The sequence below is a fragment of the Aspergillus affinis genome, assembly GCF_023601865.1.
Source record: "Aspergillus affinis strain CMG 70 chromosome Unknown NODE_40_length_256409_cov_85_802654, whole genome shotgun sequence".
NCBI classification, from domain to species: domain Eukaryota; kingdom Fungi; phylum Ascomycota; class Eurotiomycetes; order Eurotiales; family Aspergillaceae; genus Aspergillus; species Aspergillus affinis.
The window spans coordinates 176372-196175 of NW_026515821.1; the positions used below are offsets into that span (position 1 = coordinate 176372).

At 51.3% G+C, this 19804-nt stretch overlaps 9 protein-coding genes across 9 annotated transcripts; 3 read left to right on the forward strand and 6 right to left on the reverse strand.

Annotated features, from left to right (window-relative positions):
- Positions 1 to 180: 180 nt before the first annotated feature.
- Positions 181 to 1483, reverse strand: KD926_007230 (fructose-bisphosphate aldolase FBA1; the record flags this gene model as incomplete). The annotated part of the gene is made up of 4 exons (XM_053100065.1): positions 181 to 741; positions 800 to 1102; positions 1168 to 1278; positions 1376 to 1483. The coding sequence occupies 4 exons, from the start codon at positions 1481 to 1483 to the stop codon at positions 181 to 183; spliced, it is 1083 nt and encodes a 360-aa protein (XP_052956257.1).
- A 2872-nt stretch (positions 1484 to 4355) lies between these two features.
- On the forward strand, positions 4356 to 5852 carry KD926_007231 (alpha/beta-hydrolase; the record flags this gene model as incomplete). The annotated part of the gene is made up of 7 exons (XM_053100066.1): positions 4356 to 4422; positions 4495 to 4624; positions 4690 to 4835; positions 4896 to 5006; positions 5061 to 5155; positions 5248 to 5634; positions 5718 to 5852. 7 exons carry the CDS (start codon positions 4356 to 4358, stop codon positions 5850 to 5852), a joined length of 1071 nt encoding a protein of 356 aa, XP_052956258.1.
- Positions 5853 to 6307: 455 nt separating this feature from the next.
- Positions 6308 to 8257, reverse strand: KD926_007232 (putative ubiquitin C-terminal hydrolase; the record flags this gene model as incomplete). Its single annotated transcript, XM_053100067.1, has 1 exon — positions 6308 to 8257. The coding sequence occupies one exon, from the start codon at positions 8255 to 8257 to the stop codon at positions 6308 to 6310; it is 1950 nt and encodes a 649-aa protein (XP_052956259.1).
- Positions 8258 to 9412: 1155 nt separating this feature from the next.
- KD926_007233 (Creatinase/aminopeptidase) lies at positions 9413 to 11234 on the reverse strand (the record flags this gene model as incomplete). The annotated part of the gene is made up of 7 exons (XM_053100068.1): positions 9413 to 9606; positions 9669 to 9828; positions 9886 to 9997; positions 10050 to 10131; positions 10178 to 10276; positions 10335 to 10743; positions 10797 to 11234. The coding sequence occupies 7 exons, from the start codon at positions 11232 to 11234 to the stop codon at positions 9413 to 9415; spliced, it is 1494 nt and encodes a 497-aa protein (XP_052956260.1).
- A 495-nt stretch (positions 11235 to 11729) lies between these two features.
- Positions 11730 to 13329, forward strand: KD926_007234 (MFS general substrate transporter; the record flags this gene model as incomplete). The annotated part of the gene is made up of 2 exons (XM_053100069.1): positions 11730 to 12226; positions 12297 to 13329. The coding sequence occupies 2 exons, from the start codon at positions 11730 to 11732 to the stop codon at positions 13327 to 13329; spliced, it is 1530 nt and encodes a 509-aa protein (XP_052956261.1).
- A 386-nt stretch (positions 13330 to 13715) lies between these two features.
- Positions 13716 to 14642, forward strand: KD926_007235 (WD40 repeat domain-containing protein; the record flags this gene model as incomplete). Its single annotated transcript, XM_053100070.1, has 1 exon — positions 13716 to 14642. One exon carries the CDS (start codon positions 13716 to 13718, stop codon positions 14640 to 14642), a length of 927 nt encoding a protein of 308 aa, XP_052956262.1.
- A 415-nt stretch (positions 14643 to 15057) lies between these two features.
- Positions 15058 to 16740, reverse strand: lys1 (saccharopine dehydrogenase (NAD+, L-lysine-forming); the record flags this gene model as incomplete). The annotated part of the gene is made up of 9 exons (XM_053100071.1): positions 15058 to 15328; positions 15395 to 15542; positions 15600 to 15696; positions 15749 to 15921; positions 15977 to 16003; positions 16074 to 16314; positions 16375 to 16391; positions 16463 to 16543; positions 16683 to 16740. 9 exons carry the CDS (start codon positions 16738 to 16740, stop codon positions 15058 to 15060), a joined length of 1113 nt encoding a protein of 370 aa, XP_052956263.1.
- Positions 16741 to 17239: 499 nt separating this feature from the next.
- KD926_007237 (uncharacterized protein) lies at positions 17240 to 17895 on the reverse strand (the record flags this gene model as incomplete). Its single annotated transcript, XM_053100072.1, has 2 exons — positions 17240 to 17757; positions 17850 to 17895. The coding sequence occupies 2 exons, from the start codon at positions 17893 to 17895 to the stop codon at positions 17240 to 17242; spliced, it is 564 nt and encodes a 187-aa protein (XP_052956264.1).
- A 658-nt stretch (positions 17896 to 18553) lies between these two features.
- Positions 18554 to 19789, reverse strand: KD926_007238 (uncharacterized protein; the record flags this gene model as incomplete). The annotated part of the gene is made up of 1 exon (XM_053100073.1): positions 18554 to 19789. The coding sequence occupies one exon, from the start codon at positions 19787 to 19789 to the stop codon at positions 18554 to 18556; it is 1236 nt and encodes a 411-aa protein (XP_052956265.1).
- Between the last annotated feature and the right edge of the window lie 15 nt (positions 19790 to 19804).

Consider the following 19804-nt stretch of genomic DNA (forward strand, 5'->3'; position numbering starts at 1 on the left):
CAAATCAACCACCAACTTTCAACTCCGACCCCAGTATCCAAAGTTTTACATATGACCATCAATTTTTTTGTTTTGGTGTCCTTCGAATTTATCAATTTATGTACTGGTATCTGAATTTGTCATATCGGCAGACGTCAAATCGAACGTAAAAGGAAAAAGAAACTATTTTTGGAAAGACATTTACAGCTGGCCAGCAGTGTTGAAGTCCTCCAGGGCCTCCTGGACACGCTTGCTCATGGTCTTCTCACCCTCGCGAACCCAGACGCGGGGGTCGAAGAACTTCTTGTTGGGCTTGTCCTCACCCTCGGGGTTGCCGACGGTGCTCATGAGGTAGTCCTTCTTGTTGAGGACGTAGTCACGGATACCGGTCAGGTAGGCGTACTGCATATCGGTGTCGACGTTGACCTTGACAACACCGTAGCTGATGGCCTCCTTGTACTCGGCCTTGGAGGAACCGGAGCCACCGTGGAAGACGAAGAAGACGGGCTTGTCCTTGGGGGAGCCGGTCTTCTCCTGGACGTAGGCCTGGTGCTTGGAGAGGAGCTCGGGGTGCAGGCGGACGTTGCCGGGCTTGTAGACACCGTGCACATTACCGAAACCAGCGGCAATGGAGAAGTAGGGGCTGATGGCGGAGAGAGCGTTGTGGATGGCGAGGATGTCCTCGGGCTGGGTGTAGAGGGAGTTGTTGTCAACGTCCTCGTTGTTGACACCGTCCTCCTCACCACCGGTGATTCCGATTTCCTATATTAGGCGTTAGCTATCTCCACGATCTTCACTCATACACAATGGGAAAGCTTACCATCTCGAGCCACTGCTTCATGGGAGCGGCACGCTTGAGGTAAGCGGCGGTGGTGTTGATGTTGTAGTCGACGGGCTCCTCAGACAGATCGATCATGTGGGAGGAGTAGAGGGGCTCGCCGTGGAGCTTGAAGTAGCGCTCATCCTCGTCGAGGAGACCGTCCAACCAGGGGAGGAGCTTCTTGGCGCAGTGGTCGGTGTGAAGAACGACGGGGATGCCGTAGGCGGGGGCAACGCTACGGATGAAGTGAGCACCGGCAATACCACCGGCAATGGAAGCGGCCTGGCCGTCGTTGCTGACACCCTGTAAGAGCAATGAGGTTAACACGGTGTCCTAGATGCAATAGCTTCACAAGATGTTCAACGTACCTTTCCGGCGAAGTAAGCGGCACCACCCTGAGAGAGCTGGAGGATGATGGGGCAGTTCTTGTCACGAGCAGCCTCGAGAGAAGCGATGACAGTGGACGAGGAGGTCACGTTCTGCAGAATAAGTTAGTTCAGAGCTTCTTCGGATTCGAGGGAAGGGTATGGAGCTAAGGAGCTAAGAGCAGAATTCTCGGGTGAGCGGTTGACTTACGATAGCGGGGATGGCGAACTTGTTCTTCTGGGCATATTCGAAGAGACGGAGCACGTCGTCACCGACGATGACACCGGACTTGCGAGAGAGCTGTTCGAGGACACCCATTGTGATAGATAGTAGGTAGAAGTCTTAGGAGAGACGGAGGAATTAGCTTGAGGGTAAGGAGAAGTAGAGAGATATGATGAAGAAAGAGGAAAGAGAAGAGGGAGAAGAGCAATTAATAAATTCTGCAGCAGAGTTCCAGCTAAATGGTTTACCGGACGACGAATACGGAGCCAGGTATTTAGAAGGGGCAGCAGAGGAGGGGCAGCGAGCCGCTAATGGAGGGGCAGCAGCACTCGAAAGAACTCACCGGGTAGTGGGGACGGATGCGATCAGTATGATTTCAGTGACCGGTTGGGGGGTGAACGATGACGATGACGATATTGTGGGAAGAGAGAGAGAAGGAGAAAGGAAAAAAAAAAAGGGAGCAAAAATGGGCAGCCAGCTAGAATTAATAGGAATTGACTTGCCGGTGGCCGAGGGAATCCAGGTCTACTCCGTACAGTCTTCAGTCCTCCATGACGACGACGATGCTTTGGCCTGACTCCTTAGGCCGCCGGCTCGTCGTGCACCGTCCGTCCCGGGAATCCCCGCGGCCCGTCACATGACATCATCGCCAGCCGGCTTCCATGGCCCCGAGCTGGAGGGAAATCCGGATGAACCAGACAGCAACGGTTGACCGATATCAATATAACATCATCTATATCCTGCTCTCTGGCAACTATTGTTGTTGACAATGTCTGGTCTATCCATCAGGTTTCCTCCCCGTCCCATCCTGGCACAATCCGGGCGTGGTGTTCCTGGTTCGGGTGCTGGCTCCTGGTGCTCGTCGTTGCGAAAACATTGACCCATCTGCCTCCGTATTTCTTTCGTGCTTCATTCCAACTTCGGGGAAATTGGCGGGGAATCTATCTCCGTAGCCGTGGCTTTGTTGCTGTTCCCCTTCTACCCATTTCCGTCTCTTTCTTTTCCACGGTCTAGATGCCTCTTTTGACGTCCAGCTGATCTTGGAAGTACGAAAAGAGATAAGTTGATAGCAATGCCATGAATGGTGAAGCATCAATTGCATTCTTCTTATCTAATAGCGTTGCTCGGAGGGGTCTGTCGGTGGGGTCGTTGAACGCATCCGTTGGAAGTCCTGTGATATGTCCGGGGACCGGGCCATCCTAGGAATAGGAATATACAGTAGTCAGATGAGGTATTTCTGGCATTCTGCTGCCAGCTGGCACTGCATCAAGTTCTCGACCCTCCTGAGTAGTAGTTCCGATTGTCGCACAGCGCTGATCGCTGCTCGACATGCCCAGACACCGGCTGTCTAGCGTCGTAGCGGAGGCACGCTTGCAGGCCCGCCTGCCACGGCATTAAGCTGGCCTCCACAGTCGGTTGCTGGCTTGCTGCGCAAACCAGTTTTCCCCATTTACATGCTTGTTTGGAGTGGGTTCGGGCCTCTGAATTCCATCATGTCGATGCCATCCATTGAAGGAATGGCGAATTTATCCAACGGCGTTGTCACCGAGACCGCTTCCTCCATCATTCCTAGACGTTCAATGCACCGACCGCACTTAGTTGCTCTGAATAACAATGTGGAATTCTTCGAACATGTTTACAATCACTTGAGATGATAGCATTTGCTTCGAGATCTAACGGAAAATCCTCTTACTTGAAGTAACTGGAGCCCCTCCCACAGGTTTTGAGCCCGGTCGCAGATCCCGCAGGCGAGATCTAGATCTACATCCCCTGTATCAAGACAGGCTCGATAGATACTAAAGACTTGAGTGACACTTGGTCATACGGTTCCTCGAATGTGCCAATGATGTACTAAGCTGCTTATGCTCATCTATAATACTTCAGAAATGGGCAAGAAGAACAAAATCATGAAGATGAAAAGACTGTACACACCTGAGGGTCAATCATACACTGCAAAACGGCAATCCTTGTCTCCGCGGGGAGGTACAGTAGATGAGGCAAAAAACACCTCCAAATGTCACCAGACGCTGTATGTACATGGGTGTATATTGACCATATTAGAAAGTCCTCAACTAAGACTGCAAAAGGTAATGAGAAAAGAATTGCCCCATGCTCTCAAAAAGCAAAATCAGCTTCCGTTGATGTTCCCGGCATACTAGAGACCCGTAGCCCACGACGCCAATGAAGATGTTTATGAAACTGCTTAGCGAACTATCTCATGGGTAATAGGAAATCAAGAGCATTGAGAGCAAAACGGGGGAAATTTCATACCTGGGTCGAGTGCCGTTCTGAAAAGTGCTCCTTTCGAGATGTGTTGCGAGATATATATTCCGGATCAGAAACCCAACCCCATGAAGGAATTGTATACAGTTCGAGTTAACTCCGGGGAGTATACTGGTATCTCCGTCGCTGCTGACCAGGCTAATCCCGATCGGTCTCGAGATCACATGTGGAGGGAGTCTTCTTTCCAGCCGTTCCTTCCTTTGCGTTACCAGGCATCCTTGTCCCGTTATATACACGGCTCAATTGCTCCCGGTCAGCTCAGGCGGATAAAATAAAGAGTTAGTTTGTCAGCAGCGATTCCAAAAGACTCATATTCCTCCTCAACGACCATGGTGGGTCTGGGACCGGTACGTCATGACAAACCATGGCTCCAAATGCTCGGGTGAGCTAATGGAGGCTTCGAATCCTCGTGGAGACCGATAGGTATTGCTCGACGCTCGGCTGATTCTGGACCTCTTTGCCATCATTCACAGACCACTGGCTGATCTTTTACTGCACCATGCAGAAGATTATTGGCGGAGATTTGCATTGATATAGTGCTTACCGTTGACCACACCTGACGAGTATCTCGTTCATAACCTACAAGCTCCATCCAACCTATCGAAGAAACTATCCAGTTGATCGTGCTCTACGGGGAATTCAGTCTACAGCCAGCCTATCGTTGACGGTTTAAAGCTGTTGCGATATGGGTACAAAACCAACTCTGTCGGTTGGAGACAGACTGGCAGCTGGATGGGGAATCTTGAAAACAAGTATATCTTGGCCATCTGACATGTCTTTTTGCCTTCATGCACCCGGCTAATATTGACGTCTTGGCCAATCAGTTCCAAGCATTGTCTCGGCTGCATTTGCTTGGCCTTTACAGGGCTCGGAGCGAGCCTCGACATACTATCGCCATGTTACGTACACAGCTATGCGAGAAGTGGTCCACAATCTTCCCACGCGGACAATTGTGTATGGTCATCACCAGATCCTAGGAAGCATTATCCCCTCGCGCAGATTTCTGACAAATCCTCCAGAGGTCTTTCGCCGACTACGGACCAAGCGTATACCGCCTTTGTGAAGTCAATAGATAGTCCAGCCCACACGGTGGATCTAGGGGATGGTACTCGGGGCCACTGGATTGGTGATAGTTCCGCTGAACATGTGCTGTTCCACTGTCATGGTAATCATGGGCGTAGTTCTATCTTGGATTTGCCGTTGATATCTAACTCGAGTTGATTAGGGGGCGGATACGCCATATACGCCACCGGTGCACACTTCGAAGGCCTTTGGAGCATCGTGCAAGAGCTTCGTCGCACCGGCAAAAACCTAGCTGTGTTACTGCTATCATACGGTACGACTATACGTCTAATACCACACAACTGCCGACTAACAGACATTGGAATAGATGTAAGCAGTACGGCGCATTATCCAAGACAGCTAGAGCAAGCATGTAGCCTCCTTTCCTATCTCATTCAAACCAAGGGAATCGCCTCATCTAAAGTATGCATGGTCAATTCCATTTCTTTTCCTGTTGATCACCAAACCAACAGCGGTGCACAAACCATGAGAACGATGCTCACCCACTATTCCAGGTCATACTCACTGGGGACTCCGCGGGCGGCCACCTATTGTTATCCCTACTCTCTCACATCATCCATCCTCATCCGGAGGTTTCTCCGATAGTTCTTCCTCCAGGAGCCACTTTTCTCGGTGCAGCTCTCTTCTCTCCATGGGTTACCTTTGACACCGAGTCCTCTGAGTCCATGAGACGTAATCGAACCAAAGACGTCCTGCACATCCCAGCTCTCGAAGATTGGTCTGCCAAGTTCACCGGCACCGCCCCCCGAGACAATTATCTCGATCCTCTCAGAGCGCCGCCAGAATGGTGGATTGGTCTTCCAATTCGTGATATTCTCATTGTCTCCGGCGCGGACGAGATCTTTATTGATGACATTGATGTGTTTGCAAGAAAATTATCGGTATGGCAGAGCTGATCTCCCACTATCATTCCTTCAAATCAATGCAAGCGGAATGTGAAACCACTGACTCTCCTTTTTTTTAGGCCGTTCATCCAACCGTCTCTCATTTCTCGGCCTCCGGGGAAGCTCACATCCAATTGTTCACGGAGTTTATGATTCGAGAGTCGAAGTCGAAACAACGGGATGTGCTCCAGGAATGGATAGGGGCCAGGATTTAAATCAGAGAAGGGCTATTCTTAGTGGTTGGTCATTGTAAACTATATGTTAAGCCTGGATAATTCCATTCCCATGTCTGGAGAACACATCCTAAACCAACGTCTAGATCCTCAGACCTATGGAATGGGACGTATGCAGAGTAACAGAAACTTCAAGATAATCTATTCATGTAACAAATGACATCTCCACGATTGACCTAAGTACAAAGAGAATCTAGCTTTGATAAAAGACCTTAAATGTCATCCCGTAGGTAACACTTGTTCAATATATGCATATATTTCATATACATGCGCGAAACCCAAACTCCTAACTAGTTATATAGACGTAAATGTCGGTGATATGTGCAGTTTATGTCGAGTCCTCCATCTATATATCGTTCATTCAATATTCTATGTTCACGGCCCTAGGGGAAAGGGGAAGTGAGTGAGTGGGACAATCACTAGAGAATAGACAGGCATCAAATGGCAGTAGGGGTTTGCGGACCATGTGCAGGCTTCTCCATTTCGTAGAAGAGAAGGTAGACTTCCTTTTGCATGCCCAGCACGTCGGAGGTCTTGCATTCCTTGATTTTTTCATCGGAGATACGCCACCAGCGGTCGTTTGCTTTGCGGCGCCGACGAAGGCGCGAGGTGGATCCTGAAGAGGTGTCGAATGAGGGACTCGGTGATATGCGCTCGCTCATGAATGATGCTCTTGATCCGGACTTGCTGAAGCGGCTACCTTCGGTGGCGGCAGGGCTCTGGGGAGCCGATTCCGGGGATAACCGTTGCTTGGATTTTGAGCGATGGCTCTGGAAAGAAATGCGGGAGCTTGAGGTGCTGGGGCGAGCGGGTGATGAAGGTGCGTTTAGCTGGGATGACGCTTTGGAGGACTTCTTGGTTGATGCGGACTGCGATGGCTCTGAGGAGGATAGCGACGAGAGAGACGGCGAGGATGTCGACGCCGACATGTTAGGGTTGGAAGACTCTTGATCCGGAACGTTGCGGGCCTCCGGACGAGGGCTTGGGGCCCGCGACTGAGTGGCGCTGACTGCTCGACTCTGGGCGTAGGAGCTGAAGGCCCCAGGGGTTGCGAAAGGCGGATAGAGATTGTTGCGTCGGAAAGATTCGTAGTGCCCGCTGTGGTGACTGCCTTTGTGGCAGACAATCGCTAGCAGCTTGAACCATGTTTGGTTCAGGATGCCTCCCAAAGGTAGTCGCTCAGGGAATGATACCTTGGCTGCGTTCTTCGTAGAGCTGCTTCGGTCAAAGATTGACCTTGAAAGATGGATTGCAATGATTTTAGGGAAAACTGTGATTCTCATGTGACGTGCAATCTTTCGCTTGGGAGCAAATTCAGCAGCGGGCAGGGTGACCCCTTCTAGAGGACCTTCGGGGTCTTTGGCCAGAGCCGCTTGGATCGTTTCAATTTCCCTCTCCAGGTGTTCCTGGTCTTTGCCTGCACGAGTTCGCGCTAGTTCTTGAGTCTTCGTTTCTAGTGCGTGCTGTAGTCGACATTTATCGCACTTGAAATCCTCAATGTACTCGGTTTTGAGAAGACCGTCAAAGCATGCGTTGAGTGTAGTGGAGCTTTTCTGGGGCACCTGAAGCGTCAAGTTCACGAACGAGGTTTGGTTTGGTTTGTATTGATAATGGCAGAACTGGCATTCGATCTGTGACTCCATCTTGCCTTCGAATGGAAAACCATAGTCGTTATCGATTTCCTTGAGTTTTGTGTCGATGATCGCAGGCAGCCCGCTAGGCGAGCCATCATCAATGCGCACCTCGACTTCAGTCGGGCTCTTTTCTGACTCGACCGTGTTCTCCTGCTCAGAGGTGCCCGACCCCTCAGGCATCTCGATAGTGCCCTTTACCCGCTGTCGCGCCTTGACACCGGCGTGGTATTCATCGCTCAATCTTTCAGCCACAATCTGCAAGAATTCCTGTGCATCCTGTTGGTTGCGGCTGATCCGGGTCCGATACGCATATTCAAGCGATTGAATAAAGGCTCGAGCCGAGATCGTCTTTTTGTATATTGGGCGCTCGTTGAGCCGATCCAGAATTTCCTTCAGCGCCCTTGTAATGGTCCCTTGTTGGAGTTCTCGCAGCTTATCCGGTCGTTGTCCACGGGGAAAGTCATCCAAATCTGGAAGAAGGTTGTACATCTCAGGTCCATCCAGCTCACGACGGTGAAGTTCTCTGATCAGGTATACGCGTAGATCGCCGAGACCAGCAAGGGCCTGGAGCACCGAGTTGATGAAGCAGTCATTGGCGGGATTGGACAACCCGACGATGCTCTTTTTGCGGTTGCTGTCAAACGAGTCATCGCCATCGATCGTGTAGTTCGGCCCGAAGACGTAGAATAATGCGACCGCAGCGAGGGATGCACCGGCCGCATACGCGGCGACCGTGCCTGGCTTTTCTTGCATCAATCCGTCCGGGAGGGAAGACTGGGAGTGATTGTGTATGTATGGTGTTGACGCAGAGCTGAGTCGATGTCCTATCGCAGCTCCATTGGCCGTGTTGCGAGAATCGGGCGGGGAACGTCGGAGGGTTCGGAGGGGTAATATTCAAGCGGCAAGTCGTATTTACATCTGATGTAGGCTCACTAAGGGATGTTATGTACGCGGTGGAGATTTCGGCGTCGAGTTGCCGGTTATGACAGGATGCCTGCGATCTTGTCAGCCGTATTTTTCCCCATAAAAAGCCGGCGGTGTGGAGAATGGGGTAAAATCACTGACGAAGACAGACAGAAAGGGCCACTCCAGTGCAAGTAAATGAATGGCGTACAATCTAGCAATGTTCCAAGGCAAATAGTAGTATCAAATCTCCGACCGATGCGTGTAATCATGGTAGCACGATAATTTCCATGCAGGGAGAAGGGTTCGCAGACAGGAGGAGAGGGGAGAGCCGGCTCTTTTGGCTGCCTGTCCGGAGGTTCATCAGCGCCGAGCGTCCGTCCTCCGGCTATCTCCACATTTTTCTCACAGTGCTCGTCCGGCACTATTTCGGGATCCTGGAAGCCTCGCAAATGAGACACCTCGCAAGACCAAGGAGTCAGCGATAACCGGACAATCGGTGGATCGACATGGATGATCGACAAGGAGTGAACGGAAAGAGGGATTGTCTTCAATAGAGGCCGAAGATCTCTGCAGGCGATCTGTGATGGGTGATTGTCAATCCATAAACCGCTGTCCCCAAGATGGTTGGAATGTCATGAGTCTTCATTGGAGGATAATTTAGGCAGCCCAAATGAAAGAAGACGAAAAAAAGAATCAAGACGGCAGCGGGCAGAATGAACGACAGGATCAGGTGACTGCTTATTAAGGGCTGTTTGGATGGCTTTGGTATGATTTGGTGTGATTGTTGGGCAGTAGTGCAATGTTATAGAAAATCATTGGTTGCTTTTGAAATAATCAGGCAACAAATGCGCATCCCAATTTCTTTACCCCTGTCTTGTCTATCTATTCTGTGTTATGTACAAACGCTGCATTGCCCCGAGTAGAGTTGTAGGTATTATCTACCTACTAAGGAATGCTGGCACTGAACTATCACTGACATGCTTTTTCTAGTGATAAGGTGATTCAAGGATCCCAAGGTCCCTGTGCTTGCGTGCCTGTCAATAGAATTGGCTCGCCATTCTCCTGCACCAGGAAAATGTCCTCATGACGGACCCCAAACTTGCCCACTAAGTAAATCCCGGGCTCCGAGGTGAATGTCATGCCCGCTTTGAGGAAGGTTTCATTATTGCCTTTGTTCAAGTATGGGCTCTCATGGGCTGATAAGATCTTAGCCCTACATCATAGTTTGAACAATGAAATAAGCACGCGGGAGGTTTACCTTTGATTCCAATACCATGACCAACTCGGTGGGTGAACGCATCACCGTAGCCTGCATCACTGATGACACTGCGAGCTGCAATATCGACGCTAGCGGCAGTTGAGTTCTCTCGAAAGTGGTGGCTAGACTGCACCTGAGCTTCAAGAACGATGTCCCACACCTGCCTCTGTCAGCAGACCACGCAGGGAAGATCCGATTGATCTTTGTATAGTAGTACCTTCAGTTTCTCTTCCAGAATTGGTGGCACCAGATTATTTTTGGACGGCTTTTCAAGAAATGGAGGGAAGAAAGTACGACAAATATCTGATGAGTAGCCAAGAAGATGCGCCCTGGGCAGGTCAGTTGTGACCCTCATACGGTGGGCATAGAAACGAGACACACCCAACGTCAATCAAGACGAAGGTTTCCGCCTCAAGAACCTTAGAGCCATTAGTTCCTCCATGAGGATTTGAGGCATTCTCATCTGTGGAACGAGTTAGTATATAAAGTATGATCAACAGCCGACTTACCAAACAACACAATATCAAAGAACGGTTCCAAACCAGCGGAACGAAGGGTATTGTCCAACACTTCTGAGATTTCGTTTTCGGTCAATCCGGGATAAAGACCTAGAGGGTCAAAGTCTCAGCTGCGGCGCGAAGTCAAATGAATATTCAAGGCTCTCACATTTCCTCATCTGCCGCACAGCTTCTACTGTCCCGGTATTCACGGCCTGAAGGATTCCTACTTCCCTGTCGGACTTGATCTGCCTTACTCGCTCTATCTCGCCTTGCAAGCCGATGACCTGGAACCCATTGTCTCCCAGGCCACGCTGAATGAAATCACGCATTTCCTCATCTACCATAAGCCGCGGGACTCTTTCAAGGCCAGAAAAGACGCTGGATCGCTTTAGAGTCTCGTACGGATTCCAATGCTCTTCCCACGGAACAATATCCAACGACTCTGAAAAGGGCATGTCTAAAAGGCGAGCACGCTCTGCCTCGAATGACGGACAGAGAAAAGACGTCTTTGCAGTGACTTGGCCAGACGAATGGCGATACGGCTGCACTATCATGAGGAAAGGCCGTTCTTCTGGCTAGAGATATGGTGAGAATCCGACGAAGGACAAGACGATGAATAGTGACATACCTCCCAGACTTCCCATTCGGGCTGGCTGACGTTTGCAAAATATTTGAACGTGTAGCCAGGCTCAACAACGAAGGCGTCCGCTCCATCCGCTACCAGAGCCCGAGCAAGTCGATTGCGTCGTTCCTCAAAGTCTTCCAAAGCAATTGGGACTGCAGTTTCCAGGAATTCAAGTCCCGTGTCGTGAAAATTCTTGATGGAACATTGTTGGAACTCCTCGAAACGAGAGGCTGGAGCGAGAGTCTTCGGACTGGCATCATGGCTGAAGTGCTGAAAACATTTCGTAAAACAATCTTTCCCTTTTGTGAAAATTCCGACACCCGAAATCAAAAATATGAACAAGATAGGCAAGAAAGCTTTGTTGGAGCGCCTGATCACGTCGCTCCCTGGTGTCTGCTTTGCCTCTTGGAAGAGAGGTAAACGAAGCTGCTTTTCCGACATGGCGAACACAGTGCAAAGCTAATGGACCATAGAGGTTGACGAGACCTAACACTGTCCGAGAGATAAAAGTAGACGAGCAAGCCAACAAACGAGCAAAGAGCCAAGAACAAGAGATAACTGCCGTGTGGATCATGCAGAAAGCGACTATGGCCGAAGAGGACAGTCGATACGACGTTTTCCCCGCGCTCTACCGTAGCCCTAACTCGCCCAGCCCCAGACGCCGGTCGCCACGCTACGGCACCCTTAGCATCCCTCGCAGCACGCCGGCCTTCTCATGCATCACGATGGTTGGCCCAGGGACATTAGTCGGTCGGGATCGGCCTCCAGTTGCCTGATAAGCGATGAATACCAGGCCTGGTCAAGGCATTGTGCCGCTCGCTCAAACCATAGAGATAACCGGAATTGGCCGATCAAAATAGGCGAAGAGCGTATAAATACAGCCGACCATGGGAGGTGCATTTCTCATGCAGTCAGCAAGGGCTGCATCAGATCAGAATGACTGTCGAAATAACCTCAAGTCCCGCGAGCGATGGAAGCCCCCTGTCCAAGGAAAATGCTCAAATACAGACCATTCATGACGTAGGAGAGCAAGAGGAACAGGAACAGGAACAGGCGGAGGGTTCCTCAGGGAAATACTCCAAGCTCTCCGTCTTGTTGATGATCGTCTTCTCCGGGTTAGCTATCGGATCAGATGGCTTCAACGCTGCCATTATAGGCAATATCGAGCTTATCATGGCGGTGATCTACCCCGATTCGCTCACCACTGACGTGCAGTCTCGTCTGTCTACCGCCTTCATGGTTGGCATGATAATTGGTATGCTCTCATTTGGGTATGTGTCGGACAGGCTTGGTCGCAAGACTGGCGCCGTTCTCACTACTACGATTTTGGTTCTCGGCATCGCGCTCAGTGCTGGGGCCAGTGGTGTGACGCAGGACGGCATGTTCTGGATGCTGATAATTGCTCGCGGCATTGCGGGTGTCGGCGCTGGTGGGTGAGTCTACCGCCATGAGTTGCAGCTGGTACGCTCCAGTGTTTCATCGAGCTGATCGTAGCATGAACAGAGAATACCCCGTTGCAGGCGCCGGAGCAGCCGAAGCGACCGACGAACAGTCCGCTGTTCGTAACAAGCGAGGATTTATCTTCGCTATGATTGCCGACCTATCTGCATCACTCGGTTTTGCCTTCGGGGCGTTAGTCCCATTGCTCCTGCTTCTGTGCTTCCATCAGCGAGTGAGCAATTACGACAAGGTCTGGCGCGTTGCGCTGGCCATGGGCGCCATACCACCGCTGTCAATCTTCTGGTTTCGATACCGCATGGCTGTCAGCTCGGCCTACCGCAAGAGCTCCATGAGGAATCAGCGAGTACCATATTGGCTGGCGTTAAAGAAATATTGGCGACCGCTTCTCGGGGTCTGCGGCTCATGGTTCATTTACAACTACATTTCCTACCCTTTTGGACTTTTCTCGTCTGCGATCGTCGGCCGCGTCAACCCGAATTCCTCTCTCGCTCTGACTATGGCGTGGGGTACCCTGATAAACTGCTTTTATATTCCGGGAGCCTTCATCGGCGGTCTCCTCTCAGATCGCATCGGTCGTCGCCGTACCATGGCCCTCGGATTCATCCTTCAAGCGATACTGGGATTTGTCCTTGGTGGCGCTTTGAAACATATCGAGAAACACCTGGCGCTCTTCATCGTTCTATACGGCGTTTTCCTCACTCTGGGAGAGATCGGACCGGGATCCACGATCGTTCTCACTGCTAGTGAAAGCTTTCCCACGGCCTTACGCGGCCACGGAGTGGGCCTGGCCGCCGCATGGAGCAAGGCCGGCGCTGCGGTTGGCACGCAAGTCTTCAAGCCAATCCTCGCCAGTTGGGGCGAGGATGAATTTCACGGTACGCAGGCGGTCTTCTTGATCGGGTCGGGATTCGCAGTGTTGGGAGCACTGGTGGCGTGGTTTGTCCTCGTGGATCCGGATAAGGAGCTAGATAATGGAGACCAGGAATGGAAAGACTATCTGGCGATAAAAGGATATCATGTGCAATGGGGAGTGGAGGGACAGAATGAAGTTCCGGAGTCCAAGGCCGTTTCTTAGAATTGGACGTTGCAGTGAATGATGTATCCGACTGGGTCAATTAGCTTACTGGACTTTTAGGTAGTCTGCAAACCTTATCTTTAGAATTATTGAACCCTAGGCCGAAGACGAATTTAATGAATGTGCATGAGACCGAGGCGGTGTTATGTCGTATCTGAGGCAGTCAGAGTGGGAGTGGGAGTGACAGGGAGACGATGCAAAAAGGATGCAAAAACAGAAGGAACAAAGAACCAACGGCCGCACGTGCATCCAAACGCCCAGGCTGCCACTTTCTCCTCTTGCATTACCACTTACTTTCTTGACCATAGCTTCATCATCATCAATATTATTTCAAAAAGAAGTGACAATAGAGAGAGAGCCACACACATACAGAGGGAGAGAAACCAATGCCGCCACATACACAGACCTCCCACACTACCAGCCCCGCAAACGACCATTTGACATCCTTACGGAAACTAGATGGCCACTCCGGCTGGGTTTGGGCCGCGACTCCATTCCCTGACGGAGATAAGATCGCATCCGTCTCGAACGACACCACCGTGAAGGTCTGGAACACAGCGTCCGGTTATCAGGCGAGGAGCTTCCAAGGTCATACTGGATGGGTCCGGGCCGTGGCCGTTTCATCGGACAGCCGACGGGTTGCCTCGGGGTCCGACGATACGACGGTTCGACTGTGGAATGTGGTTTCAGGACGCGCTGAACGATCTTTTACGGGCCATTCGGGCTGCGTCAGGAGCGTCGCCTTCTCGCCTGACAGCAAGGTAATCGCTTCCGCGTCGGATGACATGACGGTTCGCCTGTGGGATATCAGCTCTGGTTACGCGCACAGAATTCTTCGTGGACACGCAGGCTGGGTCAGAGCCGTTGCCTTCTCGCCAGATAATCGGGTGATTGCGTCGGCGTCAGATGACATGACTGTTAAAGTATGGGATGCAAATACCGGAGCCCTATGCAGAACGCTGGAGGGCCATACGGGGTTTACGAGGGCTGTGGCTTTCTCTCCAGACAGCAGCCTTATCGCGTCGGCTTCCAAAGATACGACAATTCGGGTTTGGAATACGGCCACGGCCTCCTTGCAGAGAGTTATCACTGGGCATTCGTCCTGGGTCAGAGCCGTGACCTTTTCTCCGGATGGGACACGACTTGCCTCTGCTTCGGATGATATGACGGTTAGGCTGTGGGATGTGAGTACTGGTTCCGTACGCAAGATTCTGAGGGGACATTCTGGCTGGGTCAAGGCAGTCAAGTTCATGGACGATGAGAAGTTATTGGTGTGTTCCGCAGATGATGGGATTGTTCAGCTATGGATATGATGCGATACGACTTGACGAATTTTTCTTTCAACGGGAAGCGAGGAAAATGGAGCGCAGAGCTTATCTGACGGCGCTTATCATGAATGATGGATGTATCACTATTAATTAGACTGTATCTGGTGGTGGCGTATGGCTGGACGGGAATTCATTGAGAAACGCATTACTTCCAAAAACTATTCCCGTGGTGGTTGTCAACATTTTCAATCACCGGCTTCCACGATCAAGTCCCACGTTGATATTTTATGGTAGGCAGAGGAAGTAATACAGATATTAAATAGGAGGGAGATATCATCAAGAAATGCTTCCTAGTTCCTGAATTCTTCTAGTAGCTTATCAGGGAACAAATGTCGAAATAAACTGAATTTTATATGCACAATTTTCAGGCCAAGAGACAACAGAATCTATGGGATATCAATCATGGCAAAGTGGCAACCTTCTCCTTAAACAGATCCTCCGCCTGCTGCCAGACACGGGCATTAGATCGGTCCTTCAGTTGCAAAAGACTGGGAAGCAGGGCTTCGCTGAACATCTCGGAACTTTCGCGGGGAAGAAGCGAGGGCAGGTGGTCGATACTGATGACGCTCAGGGGAGGGCCCTGGGTGTCTGCCGGCAAAGTGACGGGCACGGTGGGCTTGTCGAATGTGGTGGTGATATCATACACGGGGATGGGGTTGTGAGGGTTGGTGCTGTAAGGAGCGAAAGAGTCAGCGGTGCATATTCAAGCACATGGAGAAGAGCTGATTGGGACTTACGTGTCAGCGCTAACGTCGCAGATGACAGACAGACGGCGGTTAGGCGAAGCAAGAGATTCCACGTTCACGAACGGAGGAATCTTAGCAGAAAGGTAAATGCAGTTGACAAAAATGTCGACGTCCTCAACGATCTCCTTGAAGGGCCCGCCTACAGCGTATGTTAGCATGGAAAACGAAAGTCAATGGACAGCATAAGATTCCATACCCTTCTTGGTCTCTTCAATATCCCACTGCAAGATGTCGGATTCCGGAATACCGACATCCTTGGCGAGCTGTACGGCACCCTTACCGCAGCGTCCAAGCTAGTAGAAGTTAGTAATGAGCCTCTCTAATCTCAATAGAAATTGTACTCACAGCTCCAATCACCAGGACCTTGGGAGACCGGCTAGATTGCTTCTTGCCGGCCTCTACGGACTCCTTCACCGACTCAATCAAAAGCTGCTGGTTGGCGTAAGGGACCTCGCCCGGCAGAGGCTCGCCTTGGTGCGTCAATTGCCAAGCCCAGTTCTTCACGGCCAAAGCCGAGCCTATTATGTGTAAGTTACAATTTCAAAGATATATGACCTCGAAAGCATTGCATACCTGCATAGCCAGCCGAGTAGCCGAAAGCTGCGGAAGAGAAAAAAATTACATGGTTAGGTACCGAGACTCAAAGTATTTCAGAGTATAGCCTGCTTACCAGCCACTCTGCGTCCGACATCATCCGTGAGGAACTCCAGATCCAAGAGGGTACCGCCTCCACGGGGCCATCGGCTGAGGACCTTCTCCCAGCCACCCTGTTGTTTGTAGCAATGCGCGAACGAGATGTGAACATGTTTAAGAGGGAAGTCCTCTTCAGGGAGCTCCTTGAGGCCCAGAACGTAGGCATCCTTAGGAGCATCCTTCACCCAGGAACCTTCTTCGACCAAGGGAGCCCCAACCTATTCAGTCGGATAATGAGTATTCCATTGTGTTGGGAAGCGGGCAAACGGTAGGCAAACCTTAGCGAATTCCTCATCTATTATTGGAAGCCAGGGTCAGCAATTGTTCGACATAAAGGACCGGAGGGGGGTTCGAATTCCAACATACCGTCAAAGATACGCTGGGTAGAGCGTTCGACTGTCACCTTGTAACCAGCATCAAGGAGCGCCTTAGTAGTAGTCGGGGTCACTGGACATCCAATTAACTTTTTCTGAGCTCTTCATGATCTTGCTATAGATCCAACTGTGAACGTAGAAATGGGATGGAATGGAATGGAATGACAACCATTGGCTGGGTTAGCAATGGCATTGACGAAGGAAATACTCACGAGCAGACCGCGCCTCGGCGGGCTTTGTTTCTGCGCGAAGCCAGATATGAGAAGACATGATTTCCGCGAGTGAGAGACAATTGGTGATTCTAACGGAGTAGGGTCAAAAGAGAAATTTCGAAGACCGACGATAATCACCCAGCGATTAATACTTTAGGTCGGTTCCCCTCTATGACACAGACTTGCCCTTCTGGTAATAGTGGGGGGAATTCGGAGTTGTTCCGTTCCGGAGCCATGACTCAGCCAGATCCCGGCCGATATCGGCAAATTAACGCAATTGCATATTGATTACGACTACCGTACGCAGCGAAATAATTGGGTCTCCTCATCACGAGCAGTAACAGAACACGATGGCTCATAGTCCTTGATTATTCGTAAACCACTATCTGAAGAGATGACATGTCCGAACTACGGCTCCACGAACAAAACAATACGCTGACATGCGTTGAGCCTACCTCCTATTGCGACCATACTGCATGGCACCCATAGAAGAAACAACGGAAATGTCGTCCAGCTCATCGATGCATATATGAGTATCCGTTGACAATGCCACCACCTCAAGACACGGCCTTGGTCCGGCTGCGAGTCCGACTACCAATACCATCCGTAGGTATCACCTTCTTCACAGCTTCTTTCACCTTCTTCGAGCGACCTGCCTTCTTGTTCTCTCCATTTGCTTGCGTGCCATTTGCGGTAGTAGCCTTCTCGTCAGTCTTTTGTTTTTTGGCGGTTGGCGCGACGGTGGGCGAGTCGGACTCAGTGGCAGGTTTATCTGTATCCGTGGGGACAGAGGTCGACTCAAGTTCCCGTTTGTCGCCTGTGCTGGGCGCGTCGAGCTTGGCCTCCCCAGCAGGCTTCTGAGAATCGACGCCCGGAGCGAGAGCCGGACCGCCGGATAGTGGCTCCTCCGCCGGTTTGGCTGTATCCGCCAGTCCAACTGCATCTTTAGAGTTGCTTTCTACAGGCGCATGGCCAGCCCCGTCTGATTTGGCCGAATGGTTGTTACCATTGGTCTGTTTTGGTGCATCGTCCGGGACCGTCTTGGTGACGTCAGCGCCAGTGGTGTTGGGAGGTTCTAAGATGCGGAACGTTAGTATCGGTTGATGAATCGCCCGGGATCTCTTAGACAGGGCGCATGGGAAAAAGGCGCAGGATGGCTGAACGTACCCAGAACTGCAGTTGTGCTGGTGTTGACGGTAGGCTCCGTAGACATGGTGGCAAGGTAGGAGTAGTCCCAAACGATTTTGGGTGCTTAGGTTGGAATAATTTTAAGTGAAGAAGCGTCGCTGATAGGTAGCGACCGCGAATTGGCTAGAATTGATGCCTACTAATACTAAAATCCAGAGGAAGAGTGTTCAGTTGATGAGAGTAGGTCAGAGCAGAAGGAGAGGTGAGGTTGCGCGGTGACGTTTACTAAGGACGTCGTAGGGCGCTAAACCCGATTTATGCGGAACTCAGTCTGGAAATCATTTCGGGGCGGAGGGCAAATTAGCGACCAGAAGCTTCAGAAACTAATGCTCCGAAGCTCAGCTCGCGAGGTACAGTCAGTAGCGGAGTACATAAGCTGCGCTAGACGGGGCTCATGGGAAGGGGGGATGAGTGTGTACTAGAGTAACGGAGTAGTAAGCATGCCAAGGAGAGGAGAATCGCCCCATTTGTGTGGCTGGCTGGGTGGAGCAGGATGCGGAGTAGCGTGGGTTGGCGTGATCGTATGAGACAATGGCCGGTCCGCCATTCGCGGATCGCACTGACGAATCAGTCCCATTCTCCGGTCGGGGAAGATCCATGACGTTGACGGTCTGGGAGTCTGAGTCTGGGAGGCGATGGTCGGGAGAAAACGAAGGCATCTATGGTGTACGCCTTGCTCAAGGTCACGTGGTCGCAAGGTTCACGCGGGCGAGAAAGTTCTCCTCCACATGCCACCCGAATCCATTCTGCACCGCTTTTTGGTCTTTTAGAGCAGGCAACGACCGTTGCATAATCTGTGCCAGATCAGAGGCATCCTCAGACCGGCCCTGGTCCAGCATAACCTGAAGTGCCTTGAATCCACCCCGCATAAAGGACGCTTGATCCCTTCGGGTCCATGATTCAACATGATCAGGAGACTGTCGCCCCGCGTATTGGAGAAATGGGGTAGGGTTTGCTTGTGTAGGGTGGTAGAGATGCAGCACGGCAGTCCTGCGCGCCACGGGCCACACTTGTTCTTGAATCTTGACAAGATCTTCGAATGAAGCAACGGGGATTTCAGGGGACACTGTCTTTAAAGCCATGTGCAGTTTGACAGCCGCATCAAGAAGCGCGGCGGAGTGAAATTCCCGGTCTTTTTTGGCAATTGCAAGCAAGCTCCCGGCAGACTGTACAAAACATTGTAAGGCAGCGAGCACGCCTCCACAACCGCCCCCACCATCAAAAAGCTCCCACATAACCATTTCAAGTAGAAATACACGGTAAAGCTCAATAGCAGCGTCCCTCGGAAGCCGTTCGCGTTCTCCGAGGTCTTTTTTCGCCAGTAGGTCCAGCCAACCCATGGCGGTAGGTCGTAGTCCCTCGGCCATCATGAACTTCACTAGAGTCCGAGTCGATGCTTGGGACTTGAAGAGAATTCGTAACGCACGGGTGCCGGACGCAAACCACCAGTCCACGAACCTCGACCCGGCCCGCGACTCTCTCATGGCTTTGAGGTAACCATCTCCCGTATGACGGCTTGCAAGCCATAGCTGCGATTGCAGACAACGCCGAAGAGTCGAGGTGGTAACCGAGCCAGATGCGACTAGATCATCAAAGAGCGCCATTGGTTCCGTGCGCAACTTGTGTTCGTCGAGCTGAACAGGAGAGTTGTTAGGTGTCTTGCGGAAGAGGGGGTTTCTCAGAATTCTCTGCACATGCTTGTCGGTCGCAAGTATGGACGAGTTCGGGTTTTCCGGCGGGCTATCACCATTGTGAGGCTGCTCTGACGGTGAAATGGAAGATGGGTGTTCCTGGTCCAACTGACGACGAAAGGAGGATGTAAGGGCGTTGAGCAGCTGCTGAGATTGGCGAGGGGTACGGGGTAATGGCTGGTGGATTTTCGGCCAAGACGCAAAGCGCAAGACCGACGTGCCCTTCATGGTGCTGACAGGGTT